The 23563-nt window shown below is 44.3% G+C and overlaps 1 protein-coding gene across 1 annotated transcript; it reads right to left on the minus strand.

Moving 5' to 3' along the window:
* Nucleotides 1–245: 245 nt before the first annotated feature.
* Nucleotides 246–20169, minus strand: LOC138921758 (nuclear RNA export factor 2-like). Its single transcript, XM_070256995.1, has 21 exons — nt 19962–20169; nt 17196–17376; nt 16817–16970; nt 16108–16191; nt 15893–15997; nt 15696–15776; nt 15506–15575; nt 15270–15358; nt 15045–15152; nt 14760–14869; nt 12857–12893; nt 12405–12473; nt 12267–12322; nt 12019–12126; nt 11840–11898; nt 11626–11741; nt 11488–11530; nt 10413–10485; nt 9687–9869; nt 655–715; nt 246–519 (listed from the first exon to the last, which is right to left on the minus strand). Exons 1-21 carry the CDS (start codon nt 19972–19974, stop codon nt 475–477), a joined length of 1845 nt encoding a protein of 614 aa, XP_070113096.1. The 5' UTR covers nt 19975–20169; the 3' UTR covers nt 246–474.
* Between the last annotated feature and the right edge of the window lie 3394 nt (nt 20170–23563).

Below are 23563 nucleotides of genomic sequence, written 5' to 3' on the forward strand. Positions count from 1 at the left end.
GTTTCTGCGGGCCTTCAGGCAGAGCAACTGACTGATTCACACTGCCTGCAAAGACCAATCTCTGGAAGCAGCGTGTGTCCCTTCTCACAGGATTTACTGACAAACTACCTATGGACTCAAGCCTGATGTGTCTGCTAGGGACTGCCAGGGTGAATGGGGGGCAGGAGGAGAGGGCAGGGCCTTTCAGTCCTGGACCCATTGGCTCACGGTTGGGGCAGGGCAAGAGCGATCCAGGACACACAGCATACAACGTGCAACGTCACTCTTTATTATGCAAATAAACAGCAATCGTGAGTGGGGAAAATACACAGAACAACTGACCCTTCAGGTTGTTATGTTACCCGGCCTACAAGTTAACTTTGCCTTCTCAGTCAGCCAGGCCTCCCACCCCAGGCATGGGCATGGCCGTAGGCTGCAGAAAAGAGAAACAAAGATGACGTGGATGAAGGCAAAGACACGATCCAAGGGCTCCTTTCAGGGGATTTGTTTGAAGGCCTCCTCTGGGATCTTGCCCCCTGTCTGGAGGGAAGGAGTCAGGATGTCAGAAGGGCCAGCTCCCTGAGTTTCATTCCCAGGCCACTGGGCTCCACCATCCTGGCCTTCCTGAAGGCCCAGAAACATCCAGCTTTAACCCACTTGATTCCCAGACCTCACCTTGAGCGTAGTGAAGGCCTGACCAGCTCTGGTGTAGTTCCACTCATTGTCCTGAAGGCACCTGGAATGGGAGAAGAACAGGTGATCTCCATTAGTATTGCAGTACAGACACGCTGACCATGCAGTGCCACCGCTAAATCTATGCCACGTCTTTGCTGGGACACATGTACCAGAACGAGCACTATGAGTAATGATGAAGAAAGACCCAGGGAAAACCCAAATGTCTATCACTAGCATTCAAAACTGAAAAACAGAGCTGTGCAAAAGAACGAGGGAGCTTAATATATATTGATAAAGATGTTCAAGAAAAATAACAAATGAAAATTTTAGGAATACAAGTTTCCAATCATTTTTTATTGAGATATAATGCACATACCATTTTAAAGTGTACAATTCCATGCCTTTTAGTATATTCACAAGATTGTGCAACCATCACTACTATCTACTTCCAAAATAATTTTATCATCTCAAAAAGAAACTCCTTAACCATTAGAGATCACTCACTATTCCTCCCCTTACCGCAGACCCCGGTAACCACTCGTCTGCTTTTGGTCTCTGTGGATTTGCCTGTCTTGGACATTTCATATAAGTGGAATCATACAACATGCGACCTTATGTGACTGGCTCCTTTCACTTAGCATGGTTTCAAGGCTCATCGATGTCATGGCATATATCAGAACTGTGTTCATTTTTATGACTGAATAATATTCTACTATATGGATGTACCAGATTTATTTATCCATTCACCAGCTGAAGGACTTTCGGGCTGTTTCCACTTTGTGGCTATTATGAATAATGCTGCTGTGAACATTCTTGTACAAGTTTTAGAGTGAACGTATGACCTCATTTCTCCTGGTAGATACTTAGGAGTGGGACTACTGGGTCACATGGGAACTCCATGTTTAACCTTTTGAGGAACTGCCAAAATGTTTTCCCCAACTACTGCACCATTTTACATTCCCACCAGTAATACACGAGAATTCCACTTTCTCCACATCCTCACCAACACTTGTCATCAATCGTTTTATTGATGAAAGCCATCCTACTGGGTGTGACGTGGTAATCCACTGTGGTTTTAATTTGCATTTCCTTAATGACTAATGACATTGAGAAGTTTTTCATGTGCTTCTTGGTCATTTGTATATCCTCTTTGGAGAAATGTCTATTCAGATCTTTCTCCATTTTTGTAATTGATGTAACATTGAGGTTATAATTGATTATAACATTGTATAAATTTCAGGTGTACATCATATTTTGCCTTCTATATAGACTGCATGGTGCTCCCCACCAAAAGTGTAGTTTCTGTCTGTCACTGTACACATATTCTCCTTTACCTCTTTTGCCCTCCCCCACCTCCCTTTCCCCCGTGGTAACCCCCAATCTGTTCTCTGTATCTATGTGTATGTTTGTTTATCTTCCACATATGAGTGAAATCATATGATACTTGTCTTTCTCTGTCTGACTTCTTTTATTTAGCCTAATACCCTCAAAATCCATCCATGTTGCTGCAAATGGCAACATTTCACCTTTTTATGGCTAAGTAGTATTCCATTGTATATACATACCATATCTTCTTTATCTATTCATCCAGTGATGAGCACTTAGGTTGTTTTCAAGTCTTGGCTACTGTGAATAATGCTGCAGTGAACATAGGGATGCACATATCTTTTTGAATTAGTGTCTTTGTGTTCTTTAAATACCCAGAAGTGGAATAGCTGTATCATGTGGTGTTTCTATTTTTAATTTTTTGAATAATCTCTATACTGTTTTCCATAGAGGTTGCACCAATTTACATTGCTACCAGCCGTGTACGAGGGTTCCCTTTTCTCCACATCCTCTCCAACACTTATTTCCTGTCTTTTTAATAATAGCCATTCTGACAGAGGTGAGATGATATCTCATTGTGGTTTTGATTTGCATTTCCCTAATAAGTAGTCATGCTGAACATCTTTTCATGTGCCTTTTGGCCATCTGTATATCTTCTTTGGAAAAATGCCTGTTCAGATCCTCTGCCCATGTTTTCATTGAGTTGTTTGTTTCTTGTTGTTGAATTGTATGAGTTCTTTAATTATTTGGGATATTAACTCCTTCTTGGACATACGATTTGCAAATGTCTTCTCCCAATTGGTGGTCTGTCTTTTTGTTTTGTTGATAGTTTCCTTTGCTGTGTGCAGAAACTTTTTAGTCTCCTGTAGTCCCGCTTGTTTATATTTTTCCTTTGTTTCCCTTGACTGACAAAACATACTCAGAAAGATGCTGCTAAGACCAAGGTTGAAGAACATACTGTCTATGTTTTGTTCTAGGAGTTTTATGGTTTCGGGTCTTACATTCAAGTCTTTAATCCATTTTGAGTTAATTTTTATGTATGGTGTAAGATAATGGTCTACTTTCATTCTTTTGCATGTGGCTGTCCAGTTTCCCATCATTTATTGAAGACACTTTCCTTTCTCCATTGTATGTTCCTGGCTCCTTTGTCCATAGATGTGTAGTTTTATTTCTGGGCGTTCAACTCCGTTCCATTGATCTGTGTGTCCGTGTTTATACCAGTACCATGCTGTTTTGATTACTAGAGCTTTGTAGTATATTTTGAATTCAGGGATTGTGATTCTTCCAGCTTTGTTCTTTTTTTATCGGGATTGCTTTAGTTATTCAGAGTCTTTCGTTGCCCCATATGAATTTTAGGATTCTTTGTCTATTTCCATGAAGAACGTCATTGGGATTCTGATTGAGACTGCATTGGATTTGTAGATTGCTGTAGGTGGTATGGACATTTTAACTATGTTTATTCTTCCAATCCATGTGCATGGAATACCTCTCCTTCTTTTCATTTCATCATTGACTTCTTTCAATAATGATTTATAGTTTTCAGTGTACAGGTCCTTTATCTCCTTGGTTAGATTTATTCCTACATATTTTATTCTTTTTGTTGTGATTATAAATGGATTGTATTCTTGACTTCTCTTTCTGCTAGTTTGTCGTCACTGTTTAAAAATGTGACTGACTTTTGTATGTTGATTTTGTACCCTGCAACTGTACTATATTCATTTATTATTTCTAATAGTTTTTGGTGGATTCTTTAGGATTTTCTATATATAAAATCATGTCATCTGTAAATAGTGACAGTTTTACTTCTTCCTTTCAAATTTGGATGTATTTTATTTCTTTTACTTGCCTAATTGCTCCAGCTAGAACGTCCAATACTATGTTGAATAAGAGTGGCAAGAGTGGGAACCCTGGTCTTGTTCCTGTTCACTGAGGGATGGCTTTCAGTTTTTCCCCATTGAGTATGATGTTGGCTGTGGGTTTGTCATGTATGGCATTTCATATATTGAGATATTTTTCTTCTATATTTATTTGACTGAGAGTTTTTATCATAAAGAGATGCTGAACCTTATCAAATGATTTCCCTGCATCTATTGAGATGATTCTGTGATTTATATTTTTCATTTTGTTAATGTCGTGTATCATATTGATTAATTTGTGGATGTTGAAGCATCCTTGCCTCCCTGGAATAAATCTCACTTGATTGTGGTATATGATCCTTTTAATGTATTGTTGTATTTGATTTGCTAATATTTTGTTGAGGATTTTTGCATTGATGTTCATCAGTGGTACTGGACTGTAATTTTCCTTTTTTGTGTTGTCCTTGTCTCGTTTTCATATCAGGGTAATGTTGGCCTCATAAAAATGAGTTTGGAAGCATCCTATCCCCTTCAATTTTTTGGAAGAGTCTGAGAAGGACAGGTATTGAATCTCCTTTGAATGTTTGGTAGAATTCACCAGGGAGGCCATCTCGTCCTGGACTTGTATTTTTTGGGAGATTTTTGATTATTGTTTCAATCTCTTTAGTTGTGACAGATCTATTTAGATTCTCTATTTCTTCTTGATTCAGTTTTGGGAGGTTATATGATTTTAAGAATTTATCCAATTCTTCCAGGTTATCCAATTTTTTGGTGTATAGGTTTTCACAGTATTCTATTGTAGTCCTTTGTATTTCTGTGGTATCCAATTTCTCCTCTTCCATTTCTGACTTTATTTATTTGAGCCTTCTCTTTTTTTCTTGGTGAGTCTAGATAGAAGTTTGTCCATTTTATTCATCTTTTCAGAGAACCAGGTTTTAGTTTTACTGATCTTTTCTATTGTCTTTTTTAGTCTCTATTTTATGTCCACTCTCATTTTTATTATTTCCTTCCTTCTGCTGACTTTTGACTTCGTTTGTTGTTTTTTATAGTTCCTTTGGGTGTAATTTTAGATTGTTTATTTGAGATTTTTCTTGTTTCTTGAGGTAGCCCTGAATTGTGATATACTATCCTCTAAGTACTGCTGTTTTTTTTTTTTCAAAGATTGGCACCTGAGCTAACATCTATTGCCAATCTCCCTTTTTTTTCCCTTCTTCTCCTCCCCAAAGCCCCCAGTAAGTAGTTGTATATTCTAGTTGTAGGTCCTTCTGGTTGTGCTATGTGGACTGCCACCTCAGCATGGCCTGAGGAGTGGTGCCATGTCCACACCCAGGATCCGAACTGGTGAAACACTGTGCCCCCAAAGCGGGAACGTTCAAACTTAACCACTTGGCCATGGGGCTGGCCATGCTTAGTACTGCTTTTGCTGCATCCTGTAGGTTTTGGTATGTTGTGTTCTCATTTTCATTTGTCTCCAGGTATTTTTTGATTTCTCCTTTGATTTATTCATTGATCCAATGGTTGTTCAGTAGCATGTTTAGTCTCCACATATTTGTGAGTTTTCCAGCTTTTTTTCTTGTAGTTGATTTCTAGTTTCATACCATTGTAGTCAAAAAATATGTTCAATATGATTTCAATCTTTTTAACTTTATTGAGATTTGTTTGGTTTCCCAACTTGTGGTCTGTCTTTGAGAATGTTCCATGTGCACTTGAGAAGAATGTGTATTCTGCTGCTTTTAGATGGAATAGTCTATGCATATCTATTAAGTCCATCTGGTCTAATGTTTCATTCAACGCCGATGTTTCCTTGTTGACTTTTTGTCTGGATGATCTCTATATTAATTGATGTAAATGGGGTATTAAAGTCCCCTAATATTATTGTGCTGTTGTCAGTTTCTCCCTTTAGGTCTGTTAATAATTGCCTTATATACTTTGGTGCCCCTATGTTAGGTACATATATATTTATAAATGTTATGTCTTCTTGGTGGATTGTCCCCTTTATCATTATATAGTGTTCATCTTTATTTCGTTATCTTCTTTGAAATCTATTTTGACTGATATAACTACGGCTACACCTGCTTCCTTTTGGTGGCCATTTTCTTGGAGTATCATCTTCTATCCCTTCACTTTGAGCCTATGTTTGTCTTTAGAGGTGAGATGGGTCTCCTGGAGGCAGCATATTGTTGAGTCTTGTTTTGTAACCCATCCAGCCACTCTGTGTCTTTTGACTGGTGAATTTAATCCATTTACATTTAGAGTGATTATTGATATAGGAGGACTTACTTCTGCCATTTTATCTTTTGTTTTATGATTGTTCTATATTTCTTTTGTTTGTTTTTCCTTGTGTTTCTGTCTGACATTTCAGTTTGGTGGTCTTCTGCAATGTGTTTCTCAGTTTTCTCTTTTTTTACATTTTGTGATTCTGTTCTGAATTTTTGTTTCATGGTTACCATGAGTTTTGCACAAAAGTTCTCATAGATAAGATAGTCTTTTTTCTGCTAATAGCATCTTATCTCCATTTGCCCATGCAGGTTCTGTCCTTTCCCTCTTCCTCTTCTGTTTTTGTTGCCACAAATTATCTCTTTTTGTATTGTGAGTTTGTTACCAAGTTGAAATGGTTACAGTTATTTTTAATGCTTCCTTTCCTTTTAATCTTTACTTTATAATTAAATATATACTGTCTTATTCTGATTCAGATTTACAATTTTTATGATTCTGTGTATCTATTTATCATCTTGTTCATAATTTCGTATACCTTTGCCTTTTTGTTTCAGGTAGGAGGGCTCCTTTCAACATTTCTTATAAGGCAGGTCTAGTGGCAATGAACTCCCTCAGATTTTGTTTGTCTGGGAAAGCCCTTATTTCTCCTTCATATCTGAAAGATAACTTTGCTGGGTTGAGTATTCTTGGCTGACAATTCTTATCTTACAATATTTTGAAACCCCTGTAGGGTTTCTGCTGAAAAGTCTGCTGATAGCCTAATGGGTATTTTTTGTGAGTTGTTTTCTTTTTCTCCTTGGCTTCTTTTAATATTCTTTCTTTGCCATTGATTTTTGACAGTTTTATTATCATGTGTCTTGGAGAAGGTCTTTTTACATTGAGATAATTGAGTGTTCTACTAGCTTTGTAGATTTGTATATCCTGTTCCCTCCACAGGTTTGGGAAGTATTCAGCTATTATTTCCTTAAGTAAGCTCTCTGCTCCCTTCTCTCTCTTTTCTCCTTCTGGGGTACCCATTATCCTTATGTTGCTCTTTATAATGGAGTCAGATAATTCTCATAGAATTTCTACATTTTTTTTTAAAGTCTTAGTTCTTTCTCCTTTTCCACCTGTATCATTTCTAGGTTTCTATCTTCAAGCTTGCTAATTCCTTCTTCCATTGATGTTCTCTACTTCCAATGTTTTCTAATGCATTCTTAATCTCATTTATTGAGTTCTTCAGGTCCAGAATTTCCATTTGGTTCTTCTGTAAAGTTTCAATCTCCTTGGTAAAGTATTCCTTCTGTTCATTGGTTTCATCCTGAGCTCACTGAACTGCCTTTCTGAGTTTTCTCATAATTTGTTGAGTTTCTTCGTTACAGATATTTGAATTCTTTATCATTTAGATCATAATCTTCCAGGACTTTATGTTTGATTTCTGGAGAACTGTTTACTTTCTGTAATGCCACAGTATCATGGCTTTTTGTGGTGCTTGCAGAGTTATTCCTCTACTGGCACTTTTACTGTAGCAAACACGTTTTTTATTTAGGTATAGCTTTGTTATGATTCAAACTTTTCAACTGCTTGGATATTAGAATTCTTTCTTTTTTTATGGTAGGTGGTCCTCTAGTGCCAGTTTTTGGTCTCTGGTACCTGTGCTGCCTCAGGCTATATTTGAAGATCTTCATGGTCCACCCTCCACTGCTTCTGTTTGGGTTGTTCCTGGTATTCTTGTCATCAAGGCCTGTGCTTCTGGGAGTCACTGATGCCTTGCTGTTGCTGGCACTGCTGCAGTCAGTCACTGGCTTTGCTGCTGGGGGCACAGGGATGGCTGACAACCTCAGCCTCATTGGGGATCACCTGAGTCAGAAGTTCCACCTCCATGGCGGGGGTAGGGGAAAGGTGGGGAGGGAGCCAGGTTCACGGTACACCATTTCAGCTGTTGCCTGTTAACTTGTGGTCACAGGTGCCTCAGTGGTTGGGATGTAGGGGTCCTGTGCACACCTCAGCCTTTGCTACCAGGCTCCGAGCTGAGGCTTGGGGCCTAGGATCATAGGGCTCCATCTCTGCTGCTGCTCTTCTTCCTGTGGCCACAGGTGCCACCAAGCTGACTGTCTGGTGTTGCACCTGCACCTCTGCTGCTGCTCACTGAGTTCTCTGTGGCTGAGGGTAGCTGGCTCAGCTGCTGCTACTGGGGATGCAGGATCCTAGGCTCTACCTTTGCTGGTCCCCTGTTTAGCCTCCTTTATGTGCTCCAATTCACTCACCTTTATATGTACCAAAGTGTGGATCTTTCTGGCATCCTGGTGTGTTGTGCCATGTAGCCTTTGTTGTGTTGTGGATGTTTTACTCACTGTAGATTGAAGGAAAGAGACAAAAGGATCCTCTCACACTGCCATGCTGATGACGTCTCCCTTTCTCCACTTTTTTATTTGGCTTTTTTGTCTTTTTATTTTGAATTGCAAGTGTTCTTCATATATTCTTCTCAGATACGTGATTTGCAAATGTTTTCTCCCATTCTGCTGGTGGAATTTTCACTTTTTGATAGTGTCCATTGATGCACAACAGCTTTTAATTTTGATGAAGTCCAATTTATCTATTTTTTCTTTGGTTACTTGTGCTTTTGGTGTCATATATAAGAAATGGTTGCCTAATTCATGAAAACATACATCTATATTTTCTTCCAAGAATTTTATGGTTTTAGCTCTTACTTTTAGATGTTTGATCTATTTTTCAGTCTATGTTTGTACAGAGTATGAATCACAGGTCAACATAGATATCCAGTTGTCCCAGCACCATTTCTTGAAAAAGCTACTTTGTCCCTATTGGATTTTTTCCAGCACTCTGGTTGATAATCAATTGGTCATAAATGTGAAGGTTTATTTGTAGACTCTGAATTCCATTCCACTGATTCATATACTGTCCATATGCCAGTACCACACAGTCTTGATTACTCTAGCTTTGTAGCAAGTTTTGAAATCGGAAAGTGTGAGTCCCCTAACTTTTTGCTCTCTCAAGATTGTTTCGGTGCACTTTTCACATGACATTTAGGATAGCCTTGTCATTGTTTTCATGGAAGGATTTTGATAGGTATTGCATTGATTCTATAGGATTGCTCTGGGTGTTACTGCCATCTTAACAATATTAAGTCTTCCAACCAATGAAAATGGGGTGTCCTTCCATTTATTTATTTCTTCTTTAATTTTTTTCCAAAAGTTTTACAGGTTTCAGAGTATAAGATTTGCACTTCTTTTGCTACATTTGTTTCTAAATATTTTGCTATTTTGATGCTACTATAAATGGGCTTGTTTTCTTAATTTAATTTTTGGATGGTTCATTGCAAGTACATAGAAATATAAATGAGTTTTGTATATTGGTATTGTATCCTGAAACCTTGCTGAAGTTGTTTATTAGTTCTAGTAGTTTTTTGGTGGATTCTTTCAGATTTTTCATATCCAAGATAATGTCATTGAGCATTATACTATTTTAAAAATCCTTTACATATATAATAGTATGATACCTTTTTCATGGGCCCGATTTCTTTTGGAAGCAAAATATCCAAAAAGTTATTTTTCCAAATAGCCTGCAAGTTTTCCTGATTCACCCCCTAGCTGTCCCAGCTCGCCCCTATTCCCATGCACACCCAGCACTCACTTCTGAGACCACTCGAGGTTCATCCCAGACTGGGTGGAGAAAGACTGCACCATTTCCTGCTGCTCCTGGGAGACAGTGGGCATGGATCTGGAGGTGGGTGTGGGAACTGGCACGAAGAATGGACTCTGAGTCTCGTTGGGGGTGGTGTCCCTCAGGAAAAGCTGGTCGTTCACGATGCATAGACTGGAGAAAAAATGGGCCCCCAGAGAACTGATGGGTCGAGACCTCTACACCCCCAACAATGATCTTGCTCCCACTGCCACTCAGCAACTAGATTCCTTCCATACCCTATACTGTGCCTGCCTCCCAGATTCCTTAGCTGGTACCTCTACCCCTCTTACAGAGCTCACCTTTGGAGAGACTGTCTACCAGCTTCACTACATTTGTACTTTACCTGCAACCCAAGCACAATTTTACACTTGCATTTACGCTGTACAATAGCCCAAGGGGTGGACAGTCTGATCTCCATGTTCAGAGGAAGACACTGAATAAGATAGGTCATGTGACTTAACCAAGGTCACACAACTAGTGAGGGTTAGGGTCAGTAAAAGAGCCTGGTATTCTGACTCCAGAGCCCATGCTCTTACCCACTAGGCTAGACTTCTCCTTGGATCTAACTGGTGGCTTTCTACAATATTGAGAAAACCCCAAAGTCCACACCACCTCATTCCCACACCACTGAGCCCAGGCTGGGATGGGTGTTCCCATGCACGACACAGCACTCACCTGGAATTGCTGACAGGGACAATGATGAAGGTTCGTGTGAAGGCACGAACAGAACTCTGAGACTTTCCTACCACTTTAAAGACAAATAACAAACAACAATACCCTCTTAGAGTCGCACATGCTTTACATGCTCACACAGAATTACCCAGTCAGGGTCTAACTTGATAGTCATGCTGAAGGGGACAGTTGTTCACTGGGAGTCAGGGTGTTGGGAATGGAGAGGGCAACAATAGGAGCAATCTGCTCCCAGTCCAGGGACCCTACTGTGTATTGGGCTTTGTGACAACTACTTCACAAGTTCATTTGATTCATTTTTCACAGCTACCCAAGAGGTGGATGTCATTAGTCCCATTTCGCAAGTGAGGAAACTTAGAGGTTAAGCAACTGGCCCAAGTTCATAGAGTAAGGATCTGGGATGAGACATCAAACTCCACAGCCTGTGTCCCTGATGCCTGAGCTGTGCAGGGCAGACAAGCATGGACACAGGTCAGACCAGGATGGTTTGGAAGCAGAGTGGGGACTGAAGAACACAGAGGGAGTAGGAAGAGAGGGGAAGGGATCAGGGAAGCTGGGAGAGTTCTGAGAGGGAGCCCAGCCAGGGAGAGGGAGCAGTGGGGCATCTGGGGTGGGGACTCATTGTGGCATCTCTGGATTTTCATTTCTTGGAACAATATGGTTTGGACTCCATGCAGACATTTATTGGAGAAACATTTTGCTTTTTAGCTAAATTAATTATTGATATCTTTGTGTCTCTTGCCCCTGGTTAGCAAAAGTCCTTTATATACAGGCACATTAGCACAAAGTCTCCAATATTGTTTGTAAATATGTTCTCCCCACTTTTCTCATTTTAATGTTTTTCTTTTGGCAGCATAGAAGGTATTTCTGAATTTTCATTGAATTTATCATTTAAAAATAATGCAGTTCATTCTTTGAGGTCAGAGTGGGGACTGAAGAACACAGAGGCAGTAGGAGGAGAGGGGAAGGGATCAGGGAAGCTGGGAGAGTTCTGAGAGGGAGCCCAGCCAAGGGGAGGTAGCAGTGGGGCATCTGGGGTGGGGACTCCACATACACTCACCTTCCTTGAACACCCCGTTGACAGAGAAGCACAGCACCCTTTCCTGAAAGGGAAGAGCCCAGGGGCTCAGTCACCACCTAAACCTCCTACCCACCTGCGGCTTTCTGGGCCAGCCTGAGGGAGGAAGCAGGTGCTCACCGTCTGGTACCACATGTCCACCAGAAAGGAGCTGAAGTCGTGCTGAGTTCTGGGCAACACACAGAGGGAGAGCACGATGTCATGTTTTGTATGTTTCAGCAGCTGAACCCGCAGGTCTGTGGGGGGATGAGAGTGAAGGTCAGGGACTGCCACACCCTGGGCCTTGACTGACCCCTCCACGCCCCCTTTCCCTGCCCAATCTTCCCACACGCACAGGGGTCCTTGAGCTTCTTTATATTCCTGTTATCCTTGACGTACTCGCACAAGCTGCTTCTAGGAGAGAAAGAGGAACAGGAGGTGGTGATCTGTCCAGTGTGGGTATTTCCAGGAGCTGGCCTGTGTCTGCTGGGGAGCCACAGGGCCCAGGAACAGAGTCTGAGCTGTGATACTCACCGAGCTGAGTCCTCGGGGTTGAAGGGAATGCTCAGGGAGAAGTAGGCCTCATCGTGGTAAGCACCAAGAAGACCCCGTCGGTCTCCAGAGTCATAGATGAAGTAATACCTGTGGGGGAGCAATGAAGACAGTCTATTTCTGTTGTATGGACCTCAAATGAGACTCAAAAACTCCCACAAGCAGATCTGTGCTTGGGTGGCCTGGCCTGTCCCAGCCTTCCCCATTCCTGTGCTCCCAGGAGTACTTACTCCTGCAGGAATTGCAGGACTAGATTCTTCAGCATCTCAGATCCTTTATAGCTTTCCTGGAATCAAAAGACATTTGAGATCATGTGGCTGATAAAACCTCCTTTGATGCCTCATAGTTGTTTTGTCCTTCTTCCTCACCTTGCAGGGCTTTATTAAGTATGGGATGTCAACGTCAACGACAATCGGCGTGGGTAACTCCCGGCCATCCTGGAGAAGGGAAGAGGAAGTCAGCAGTGCAGACCAGGGAGGTGGCCCTAGATGATCAGGGAAAAGGATAGGCCCAGGAGAGGGTGAGGGTCAGAGGTCAGGTGTGAAAGGGCCCTGGAAAATCCATGGGCAAGACTACAGTGGGCGTCTTCATCATGAGGTCTTGGAAGTCTCTACTATTAAACGCAGCTTTTTGTGTGTGTGGGCGTTAGCATGGGCATTTTCCCACCAAATATATCCATGTCTTTCTCAGGAGTCCCTGTCCCTTAAAAAGGATAAAGGTCTCATGCAAACGTATAACCTAGGCGAGCCCCAAAGGGCTTGGGGACAGATATGGAGGTCATCAATGTGAGGGAGAGACAATCACAAACGTAGGCACTTACCAGGCGTAACAGCTTGGGGAAATATTCCTTGATGGCACTGTCCAAAACCGAAAATAGAAAGAAGTGGTTGATAGTTCGGGGCTGCAGCTCTTCCTTTGATTTAAAATACTGATACCATAAACACAGCCCAGTGTCTTCTGCCCGTCCAGAAGCCCCCTTTGCCCAACTCAGCCTCTGATTTCAAGGCTATTGGGGCCACTTCCCCGCTGAGCACTGAGCATCTGTCATATGGACTGTCTGAAAGGCGCAGTCTCTAGATCTCACTCCACACCTTCACATTCATATTCCCTCTCTCCTGCCTTCCCTTCCTCCTGGCTTCCCTCCCTCCCCACCCTTCCCCCTGGGTGGCTCTCACCTACACTGCTCTGACTCCTTCCCATGCACAACATAGCATTTGGAGCCCAGGTCCAGGGCTTCCTTCCCCTCCCTGCCCCCCTTCCTCCTTCCAAGACCCCACTGAAGGCTTCAGAGAGGAGAGGGAATGGGGTGGGAGCCCAGGGCTCTGCTACCTCGCAGGGGGTCCAGCATTCTGCCAGGACCAGGACATCCCCAGAGATGGCCCAGGATGCTGGGGCAGGGAGGTGAGTGAGGCCGGGCTCAAGAGGCAGGGAGGGAAGGAGAGGGGATGAGAAGAGAGTGGGTGAGAACAGAGGGAGTGAAGGTAGGAGGACAGAGATTAGAGAGATGAGAGAGACATAGGGGAGTAGAGACAAGGGAGAGAGAGACAGTAAAACAAAGGGAAGAGAAAGAAGCCCTGATGGTGGAGGTCAGGGAAGAAGAGAGAAGAAAGGGGTGATGGCTCCCCTGCTGCAGCCCTTTCCTTCATCCACCCTGGCTGGCCCTGGACCTGAGGTAGGAGTGGAAAACATGCACTTGTTGGGCTGGGGGCCCATTGGATGCTGGTTGACACTGTCACCTGTGTGAGCTCAGTCTGAGCTGGGAATGGGAAATGGAGGAGCCATGGGGGCAGGAGCCCTTCCCCAGAAGGAGTAAAGGGTCAGGTCCCAGCTCAGCATGGGGTTGTGGATCTGTGGCCCCCTCTGTGATCACCACCTTCTCTCCTGATGGCCCCTGTGCACCTGTGCCTGTCTTAGTCAAGTCCTTGTCTGAGGAATCACACCCGTCTTTGGTGACACAGGGCTCCAAGGAAGGACCAGGCAGGATGATGTGACATGTGGATGGAGGGAGGGGCAGTGCCCCCGAGAGGCCTTTCCTTCTGTCTCCTCAGCCACCTCTGCCCTCTGCCTTTCACTTCTGCCTCAGGAAGCCCTCACAGTGGCGGTGGCCCACTTCTGGCCCCTTGACTCAGAGAACCCAGCTTTCTACCAAGGAGTGCCCAGCTCCTGGCATTGCGCCAGAGGAAGAGATGTCATGATGACAGCCACCTGGGGCCTCGGACCTCAGCATGGGGTAGGAAAGCTCCCATGGCAGCCTGGGATTGGAGGAGAGACCCATTTGAACCAAGGGAAAGAGGATCCCTCTCAGGGCAGGAGAGGGAAACTCCATATTGGCTCAGAAGCAAGAAGGCCTGTCTCAGCATGAGACCTTGGTCCAGAGGGCCCTGCTCAGTCCAGGGCACCAGCATCTGGCTCAAGGCTGGTGACCCCTGGTCCTCGTGAGTAGGGGGAACCCTGCCGCCTGGAACATATTCTTGGGAGAGCATGCTAGAGCAAGCTAGGTGCAGAGTCCTGAAACAGAGCCCAGAGCACCTGAAGAGGTGAGCTGGTCAGAGGAAGGAAAGTAGCCCTCTAAGCAATGATGAGGGACACAGAAAAGAGAAGGCAGGGCCTGTGGTCCTCCCAGAGGACCAGGCCCACCACCTCTGCAGAGGGGCATTGTCAGGGGTCGTTCAGGCTTCCATGGGTGAAAGTCCCCAAGAAGGGTGACAGGGGTTCACACTGACCTTATGTAGGTGGACTGGTCCCGAAAGGTGTTACACAAGGGGTTTCCTTCCAGCCACAGCTCTTCAAGTTTCAGCCCTTTCATCTTGCCCACCTCCCACGCGGAATTCAGCTGAGGAATATGGGGAGGAAACTGGGAAAGGAGTCCCAAGGAAAGACAGACATCTGGGCCCCTGTGCACCCAGCCCCCACCCTCTCCCACAGGCACCTTCACCTGCCTCCTGTCATCACTGTGATGAGCACCACCACCCACTCTCAACCAACTTTGGTTGGCTCCCTCTTCCCACCTCATTTTTGGAGAGGTTCAGGATCTTGATTGTCGGGGCCTTCTGTATAATGTCAGACAGGCCATCCAGCCGGTACAGTTTGTTGTTGCACAAGTTCAAGGACAACAGCTTTTGAGGAAGAAGAGTTAGAGTGATGGTGACATCTGGGGCCTGGGAGACAAGTCTGTCCTCCATCCCATCTGTTCCACCCCCATCATAATACCAGCGCTAGGCCTAAGGCCTCACCTTGGGGAAATTCGTTTCGATGATCTGCAGGGTGGCAGCCATGCAGCTTCTTCGATTCAGGATTATATCAATATCATGGTCCACCAAGTCTTCAGAAAGCCAAGAAGAGAGAATGAGAAGGTTGAGATGGGTCCAGGGCCAGCACCAACCCCTCTCCACGTCACCATCCCTAAGTCTCCCTCCCAGGCAGATCTTTCTGTCCTCACCTGCCTCAGAATTACTGCTGTCAGGCATACCTGGGTCAAAGCGGAGCGTTTGGAGGTCAAGAGCTTGCTGGGAGACATCATATCGTTTGCTCATGGCCAGCTGCAGGGAGAGATGGAGAGAGAGGCTCTGAGGCTGTGGTGGTGATAGGGAAATCAGGGGCTGGGGGAAGAAGAGGTGGGTCTGGGTGTGGGCATACAATGTACCTTGAATCTGCATTACCTTTAGCTGCTCCATTTCTTCTGGTTCCAACTTATTCCGCACAGAGTAGGGTTCAGCAGAAGGATCAACAATGATAGATATCTGCAGGAAGGCGAGGTGGAGTAAGCACCATGAACTTTAATTCCAAAGACGACCACCGGCCCCTGGCCTGTCCTCCTCCCCCGGGACTGGGTACAGGTACGGCCCTCAACAGACACCTTTTGGTTCTCCTCGCCACAAATCTTGTAGCTCACATCCCTCAAGGCAGAGGCAGGGCCAGCATCCTGCACAAAGAACCGAGCCCAGTTTTTCACGTAGTGGAACTACAGGGATTGAAGGCAACAGCAATAGCGTCAGAGGCCATGGCCCCTGCCGAGCCAGGGCTCTCCCCCTTTCCTGTGCCCACTCATCTGACTTCGCCATCTTCTCTTACATCCACTGGAGTGAAGGGGACACTGCAATGGCTCTGGATTGAATTCATTAGCCATGTCTTGTCATACTTTCTCCCATATGGAATCTGGGGGTGAAAAGGGTTGGAGAGAAGAGAGACAACATGGAATCAAGCCTGGAGAACAGACCCAGCAGTGTTCTTTTCCAACCTTCTATTGCGCTTCAAAGGATTTCAAAAGAAGGGACGACTGGCATGATTTCTTATGTTTGTGCCAAATATAGATTTCCTACATTCCTTTTCTCTCTATCCAAAGCTCTCCTCCAAACAATCAACTTAAAGTGGTAGGCATGATCTTCTTTTTGTAAAGTTCCAGGAGATCCTCCCTAGGGCAGACCCCGCTCGCACCTCAGACAATGTCTCCAGAGACTCGACCCCGATCCTCCACACTCAGCTTCAGCCAAACTGAGACATCCAGTGTGGAGCTGCTCCACCTTTGTGATAGTAGTTTCCATCTTTGCCTTTAGACAGGCTCCTCTGTTCTCCCTACAGTCAGCCTGTTCACTTTATATGGCTTCTTTGAATTTGCCCTTAGATAAACAAGAAGGTTAACTCCTTGTACTAAAAAAGACAGATTACAAACTGTCCCCAGCAAAGTACTTAGTGTCTCTACATGAGCCCAACACAACCCCCGAAACCCCGACCTTTCTCCTTTCTCTCCTGTACATTGCCTACAGTTTTGTAGGACACTCACTGTGATCTTGAACCAGCTCCCTGGGGTTCCATCTTTTGTGTTATCCCCCACTTCTCTCTCCAAAGGTTTTCTGTTTCTCCACACAGCCCTCTGGATATGGTCTTCATTATGCCATTTCACTCTTCTGTTTTTGTGTCGAATAGTGTAGGGCGTCCTGCGGGGGGAAGTGCAGAGAAGGGGAGTGGCCATCAATGCTAAGAAAGTCTTCTATACACCTTTGCCTCTCTGACAGCAGGACTACAATTAGGATTGCTCAACCATTATTCCACTCCCAGTATTCTCCAGTTTTCCAGTGAGAGAAGGAAATCACCATGGAGAGTGAAACAGCTGCATAGTCCCAGGAGCTGCTACATGCAAACCAGGCTGCCTGCTCACTTACCATCTTACTTGGGGGTCCTCCTGGACATCCCTCATCACCATGTTTCCATCATGCTCCTGGTGGTGTGAAGGCCAAGGTTCATATCCACCGTGATCACGAGGGTTCCTTTTGCCAAAATTACCTCGGAAAGAACTCCAATTTCTATTTCTTCCTCGAGGTAAGCTGCCACTATCATTGTATTCTGGAAAGGGGAACAACAATACAAGTTTGAAGACACATCAGTGGTCCATTTACCATCTACTACGTCTTGAGCTAACACCATGGTAGGGCAAGCAAGGTGCCAACCTGCCCTAAGGGACCAATCCCACAAACTCCAGAAAGGAAACTCCTCTGCCTGCGCAGACAAGAGAGCCTTATCTGACAGAGGGCACTATCAGGGAAGATATGTTAGAGGAGGAGGAGCAGGAGGAGCGGGAGGGGGAAACTGTGTTGAATCTCTTAAAAAATGCAGCAGGGTTTATAAAGAACAGAGGCGTGTGTGTCCATGGGTTAGATGGGACACCAGTCATACACTAGAAAGGTATCTGAATCTTGCCTTCTCTCAGGCCTCTCTAGCAACCACACCAGTACCTGGGAGGGAACCTCTCTCACTTCCCAAAGCCAATCGGCCACCAAACTGATTCCACTAACAATCAGCAAGCTGTACTTCCTCTGCCGGTGTAGTACAAGCTTTAACGTCAGGTGGGACTGATGTAACAGCCTCCAGCCTAGCTCTCAACAACACCCTGTTGAAATATCCAGAGTGAGCTTTCTCTTTACCTAGCCTGACATGCCTTTCTGCTCAGGAGACAGCTCTTTCTAACTTCAGCTCTTCTACAACAGGCGTCTGAATGACCAACTGGAATGATGTATCAACTACCATATCCGAGGGTTCAGGCATTCTCCCTTTCTCTTTCTACTCTTGGTTTCTAATTTGATTCCATTATGGTCAGAGAAGATACTCTGTATGGTTTCAATTCTTCTTAAATTTGCTGAGATTTGTTTGATGGCCCGGGAGATGGTCTATCTTGGTAAATGTTACATAGACGCTTGAAAAAAAATTGTAGTCTGCTGTTGTTGGGTGTTCTATTTACATCATGTAGATCCTGTTAGTTTATTGTGTTATTCAGATCTCCTAAATCCTTGCTGGTTTGCTCTCTAGTAATTCTATCACCTGCTCATAAGGGGGGTATTGATGGCCCCAATTATAATTATGGACATGGCTGTTTCTCCTTTCGGCTCCATCAGAGTTTGCTTTGTGTACTTTGAGGCTCTGTTGTTTGGTACATATACTTTTAGGGTTGTTATGTCTCCCTGGTGGATTGATCCTTTTATCATTATGTAGTGCCTCTGTTTGTCTCTTATTAATTTCTTTGCTCTGATGTCTACTTTATTGGGTATTGTAGCCACAGGTGTGCTTGTAAAGTGTCTTGGTTATATTTCAGCCTGTATTCACTCCTAGGATTTGTGTTGCTGTTCACCGCTCCCACCCAAACACTCCCCACCAACATTTGTAATTCACCATATGGAGAGATTTGGAAGTTTTTCTGGGCATCTACAGAAATAAGATAGTCTCAATTCTTTGTACTGTAGGTGGATTCACTAAAGGTAATTTATTTTTACCATATTCAAGTCAAACAGTGTACCAGCAGATAATAATCCTAGTGGTTTAAGGGGAGGGAGGATTACTCAGGTAATTAGGCTGTTAGAAACCAGCTTCCTTTTGGGTTCTAACACTTAAGGTTTTCTAGGTTTGTGTGCTGTACACTTTATAAATTAATTACTCCATGTTGGCTGAGGGCACACTTATGAGTAAAAGTTCGTTCAATGCTGATCACTCCACGATGTAGTGATTATGACCAGCCTCAGATGAACTCCTCTGAGAAGTCATTGCTTTCACTGTGTGGCCCACTGTCAGGACACTCCTGCTGCTCACAACCTCTGGGACATTGCCTGTGTGGCAGTGGAAGTGAAATTAGACACGAGTCGAGCATTTGAGCCAGAAATGCCACTTGCTCAGTCCCCAAAACTTGGAGGCACCCTGGGGTGTTCTCTTTCTCTCACATTCCACATCCAACTGATCAGGAAATTCTCTTGGCCCCCTTCTCAAAGTATATCCCGAACCTAGCTGCTTCTCACCACCTCCATTGCTCCCACTGTAGCCAAGACACCAACACCTATCTCCTGGATTATAGCACCTACCAACTGGCCCTGTGCTTTCATCCTTGCTCTGTCACCATCTGTTTTCAACCCAGCAGCAGAGCACAAGTCAAGTCATTTCACTCCTCTGCTCAAAACCATACAACAATGGTTTGAAGCCCATCAACATGTTAAAATCCAAGATTTGATAATCATATTAAACCACAATAACAACCACCAAGAGGAACTTTATTGGTGTCCTTTGGAGAATGCCAGGCAACCAACTCGTTTTCCTAACAATTCATCAATGAAAGGAAGAAATTAAATATTAAAGGGAGGAGTAAGGGCACACGGTCACCATATGGCATATAAGAAGCGTCACAGTCATTTTCGAGAACTAACATTACTTCAGAAATACCATTGGGAGGGGAAAGTGTCCAAGTGAGCCAGCTAAGAGCTACAGCAATCCCTAGACTGACAAAGTCTGGTGCCTAAACAGGGCCAGAGCCCTCCCTCATCAAGGTGATTCAGACACGAGCAATCTCAGGCATGGCCTTGTTTTGGGAATCTCACAGGAGAGTGGGCACGTGATAAGAAGCCAGAGAGGGACCACCGTCCCCCCCCACACACAGACATACATCCACTTACTGAACGTTTGCATCTCAGCACAATCCCTGTCTCACAGTTGTTCTGCCAGAATCAAAGGTGATAACAGGAGTATTATAAAGCACCTAGTGCCTGTCACCCAGGCTGCCTGGGTTCCTCCTCAGGCTCCGTCATATAGCAGCTGATTCACCCACGAGGAAATAGTCGTGAGTGTCCTTTATGACATCATGTGTTCCGACAGCTAATTCCTGTGTCATTTTGGAATTCTACCTACACCATTGCTATGCCACTGAGTACATGGCAACGGCACCCTGCTGTGGTAGGGAAAGGATGCGGTGACAAGTAAACCAACACTTGCCCACCAGCAACCAACAGTTGCTCCGTGTTGGGCAGACTCACTAGATTTCTTTGACCTCCTCACACGCAGAAACCCTTGACCACTGTAGCCATGGTCCCTTTTCAGATCAGGAATATTAGGCTCACAGGGGTTAGGTACATTTCCCAGGATTTCTCAGCCAAGTAGGTGGCAGGACAGGAATTGTGTCCTCACCTATTGATCTGCCTCCACATCCTAAGTGTTCCTCCAGCTACTGCACGGGTTCTCCTCTAATGGTGAACTTTCAGGTCCCACCGACAGATTTCTGTAAGACCGGGGTGATGTTTGTGACTGGAAGCTAGGCTAGTTTGGGTGGGCCCAGGTGTCTTGGATCAAGTGGAATATCTGTCTTGAACTAGATGCAGAAATCTGTTTGGATCACAGGGTTTGCAGATTACGAGTCCCTTTGGGCTGGCAGTGGCTGGCATATAATAAGGGTCTAATTAATATTTGTTAAGTGAACGTATGTAAGGTAGACCTGGGATCATCAACAAAGCCACTTTTGAGAATGCATACCACTCAACCATTTCTACCCACATCTATGTATTCCAGAAAAATTTGGGCTGCAGAACTGTTTTATAACCTGCTTGTAAAACCAGCATGTGTTGAATTTTCCTTTTGCAAACTTAATATCTCTCGTTAGTGTCCAGTTGGAAATAGAGTTGCGTACTTCCCTGTTGACTAATGCTAAAACTACAGGTTTTCCGATCTCAGGAAGGGAGGCTTTTGCAAACAGTGGTGACAGAAACGAGGAGAAGCCTTCCTTGAATCCAGCAGACATGGCTTCCTGGATGTCTGGTGTGTGTAGGAAGAAAGGTCTGGGCCTGCAGGCGTGTCTCTAAGTGCTCAGCTTTGTGACAGACAGTACGGACAGCCACCGTCTCAGAGGAGGGGAAGAGTGTGTGTGTGCATGGCGTAAAAGCAGTGCCACACAAAACTGGATCTGACTCTACATTTTCTGGATCCTCCCGTATTACATATGACCATTATATATGCTTCTTGGCCTTAATATGCTTTTTAATCCATTTTTAAAATAAAATTGGTGTTTGAATAGTTGAATTGATTTTTTTAAAATTACAAAATAGAGTTCTCAGTACAAAACAATTAACGGAACAATACCCATAGGTTGACCGGGGTTACACAGTGTCCCCAGTGGTGGAGACCAAAAGACCCAGTGGAGCACAGCTTGGGCTGCAGGGCAGGTCCAGTATCTGAGTCCCTGGTCTACAGCTTCCCAGAAGAAGTGCATCCATATTTTTAAATGTAAGAGATAGTTTCTTAAGGATATTTGATGATATTTACACCAATATGCATTTCTACTAACAGTATTTGAGAGCCTAATTTCCTACTGTATGGTTAAACTATTCACTAGCCATTCTTACGCTTTGTGACCCAGACGTTTCACTTTTTACATTTACCATACAAAATATTCCCTGCCTAAATATATGCCTACAGCCACATGGCTGTGCTGTACAGGCTCTTTGGCACAGAAGGATGAGGGGACCGGAGAGTGGCTGATATTGTCACAGAGGGGTAGAAATGATTGTCCTTGGAATCAGGGATAGATGGGAAAGAAGGGACGTGAGTACCTGACATATAGAGTGAAAAGGCCAAGGGAAGGATGTAAGGTCAGAAAGATGAGGATGAGCCTTGGGAAGAGAACGAAACACAAATGGAAAAAGCCTCTGAGGAACTGAGTTCATCCTGGCAATATGCACGCCTCTAGAAACCTTCCTCTGTGTCCATGTAGTAGATCTTGTCTGTCTCTGTTCCTTCACGGCGAACACTGGAGAAACAGTTCCCACAGAGTCTGAGAAAGGGGAGACAGTAAGGGGAACAGCTGCAACGATGGGTCTCTTAGACAGAAGGCTACAGTTCAGTGCAACTTGGTCTCAGATGGCACACCCATCAGTGCCCACCGGACTTTGAGTGAGGCCCATCCCAGTGCTCATTTCAGCCTTAACACAGAGCCACACATTATTGGTTATGGGCATAGGATTTGAGGTCAGATCAACCAGGGTTTGAATCCTGCTGCTAAATTACATGGTCCAGGGCAAGTAACTTTGACCTCACAGTGACTCAAGTTTTTTTTCACACACCCCCCCCCTCTTAAATTGAAGGTAGTAAAGAGTTTCTACCTCGTGAGGCAATTGTGAGAATTAACTGAGTTGATATTTGGAAATACACAGAAAACCCCCGGAGAAATGCCTGTGACCTAATAAGCACTACAAACAAGTTAGCTATTACTAAGTCAGGTACCTTGCGCAACGTCTGGTGTTTAGTAAGGGATGAACGTGTGTTAGTTGTACATTCTGTTGTTATGAGAAGGAAGACAGATGGGTGTATGGGGGCAGGCCGCAGTGTCAGCTAGTAACCTACGTTATAAAGTGGCGATGCTAAACCACGGCATCCCCGGTAGGAAATAATGACACCTTGTTTAAGGGAACCAAAATTGAAAGATCAGACACCAAAACAGGCATATGGCAGGATTAAGTGGGGGGCTTAAGTTCCCATTTCCAAACTTTTAACCTTTAAAAAAGAAGCATTATTAATCAAGAAACGGTTGCAGCTTAAGTGGCAGATTACAAAAAACAACACGGAATATTCCTCACATCACATGATACAATGTGAAAGAAAAAAAGCCAGGGTAAAACCTGTATATTACAGTATGGCTCCTCAGAAGAGGATGTTAATGAATGTTTATGTTCTTACGTGTAAATATAAACATAAAGAAGCCAAGGTAAAGGGACACGTGAGAATATCAACTGTGTCTATGTATGGGTGGCTGAAATGCGTAGTATTTTGGCTCTCCTATCTATGCTTTACTTGCAGAAGAGGATGCTTGTGCCTGGGTCTGGGTTTTGCCAGGTGCTCGAGGGAAGCACTATTCCTACTGTCTCCTTACGCGGCATAACAGGAAGAACTTATCACTGATAAGCAGATGTGAGCATCTTCTTGCTGCTTAGTAAGCTGCATCGCTTTAGACGATTCACCCACCTTCTCCTGGTCCCTGGTTCCTTACTCGTAAAAATCAGGGATCAGGGCTAACCACCCCCTTAATGAAGATATAGAAGACGTGCCACACCCCAGAAGGCTCCCAGTTTAACTCCTCTTCATCTTCTGTCCCCGGGCAAACCTTCATCTGCTTTCAGTCTCTCTATATTAGTTTTTCCTGTTCCATGATTTCACATAAATGGAATCATACATCCTGTACTCCTTTGTGTCTGGCTGCTTTGACTCAACATAATTTTTTTTGAGATCCATCCAC

The sequence above is a fragment of the Equus caballus genome, chromosome X (genome assembly GCF_041296265.1).
Source record: "Equus caballus isolate H_3958 breed thoroughbred chromosome X, TB-T2T, whole genome shotgun sequence".
NCBI classification, from domain to species: domain Eukaryota; kingdom Metazoa; phylum Chordata; class Mammalia; order Perissodactyla; family Equidae; genus Equus; species Equus caballus.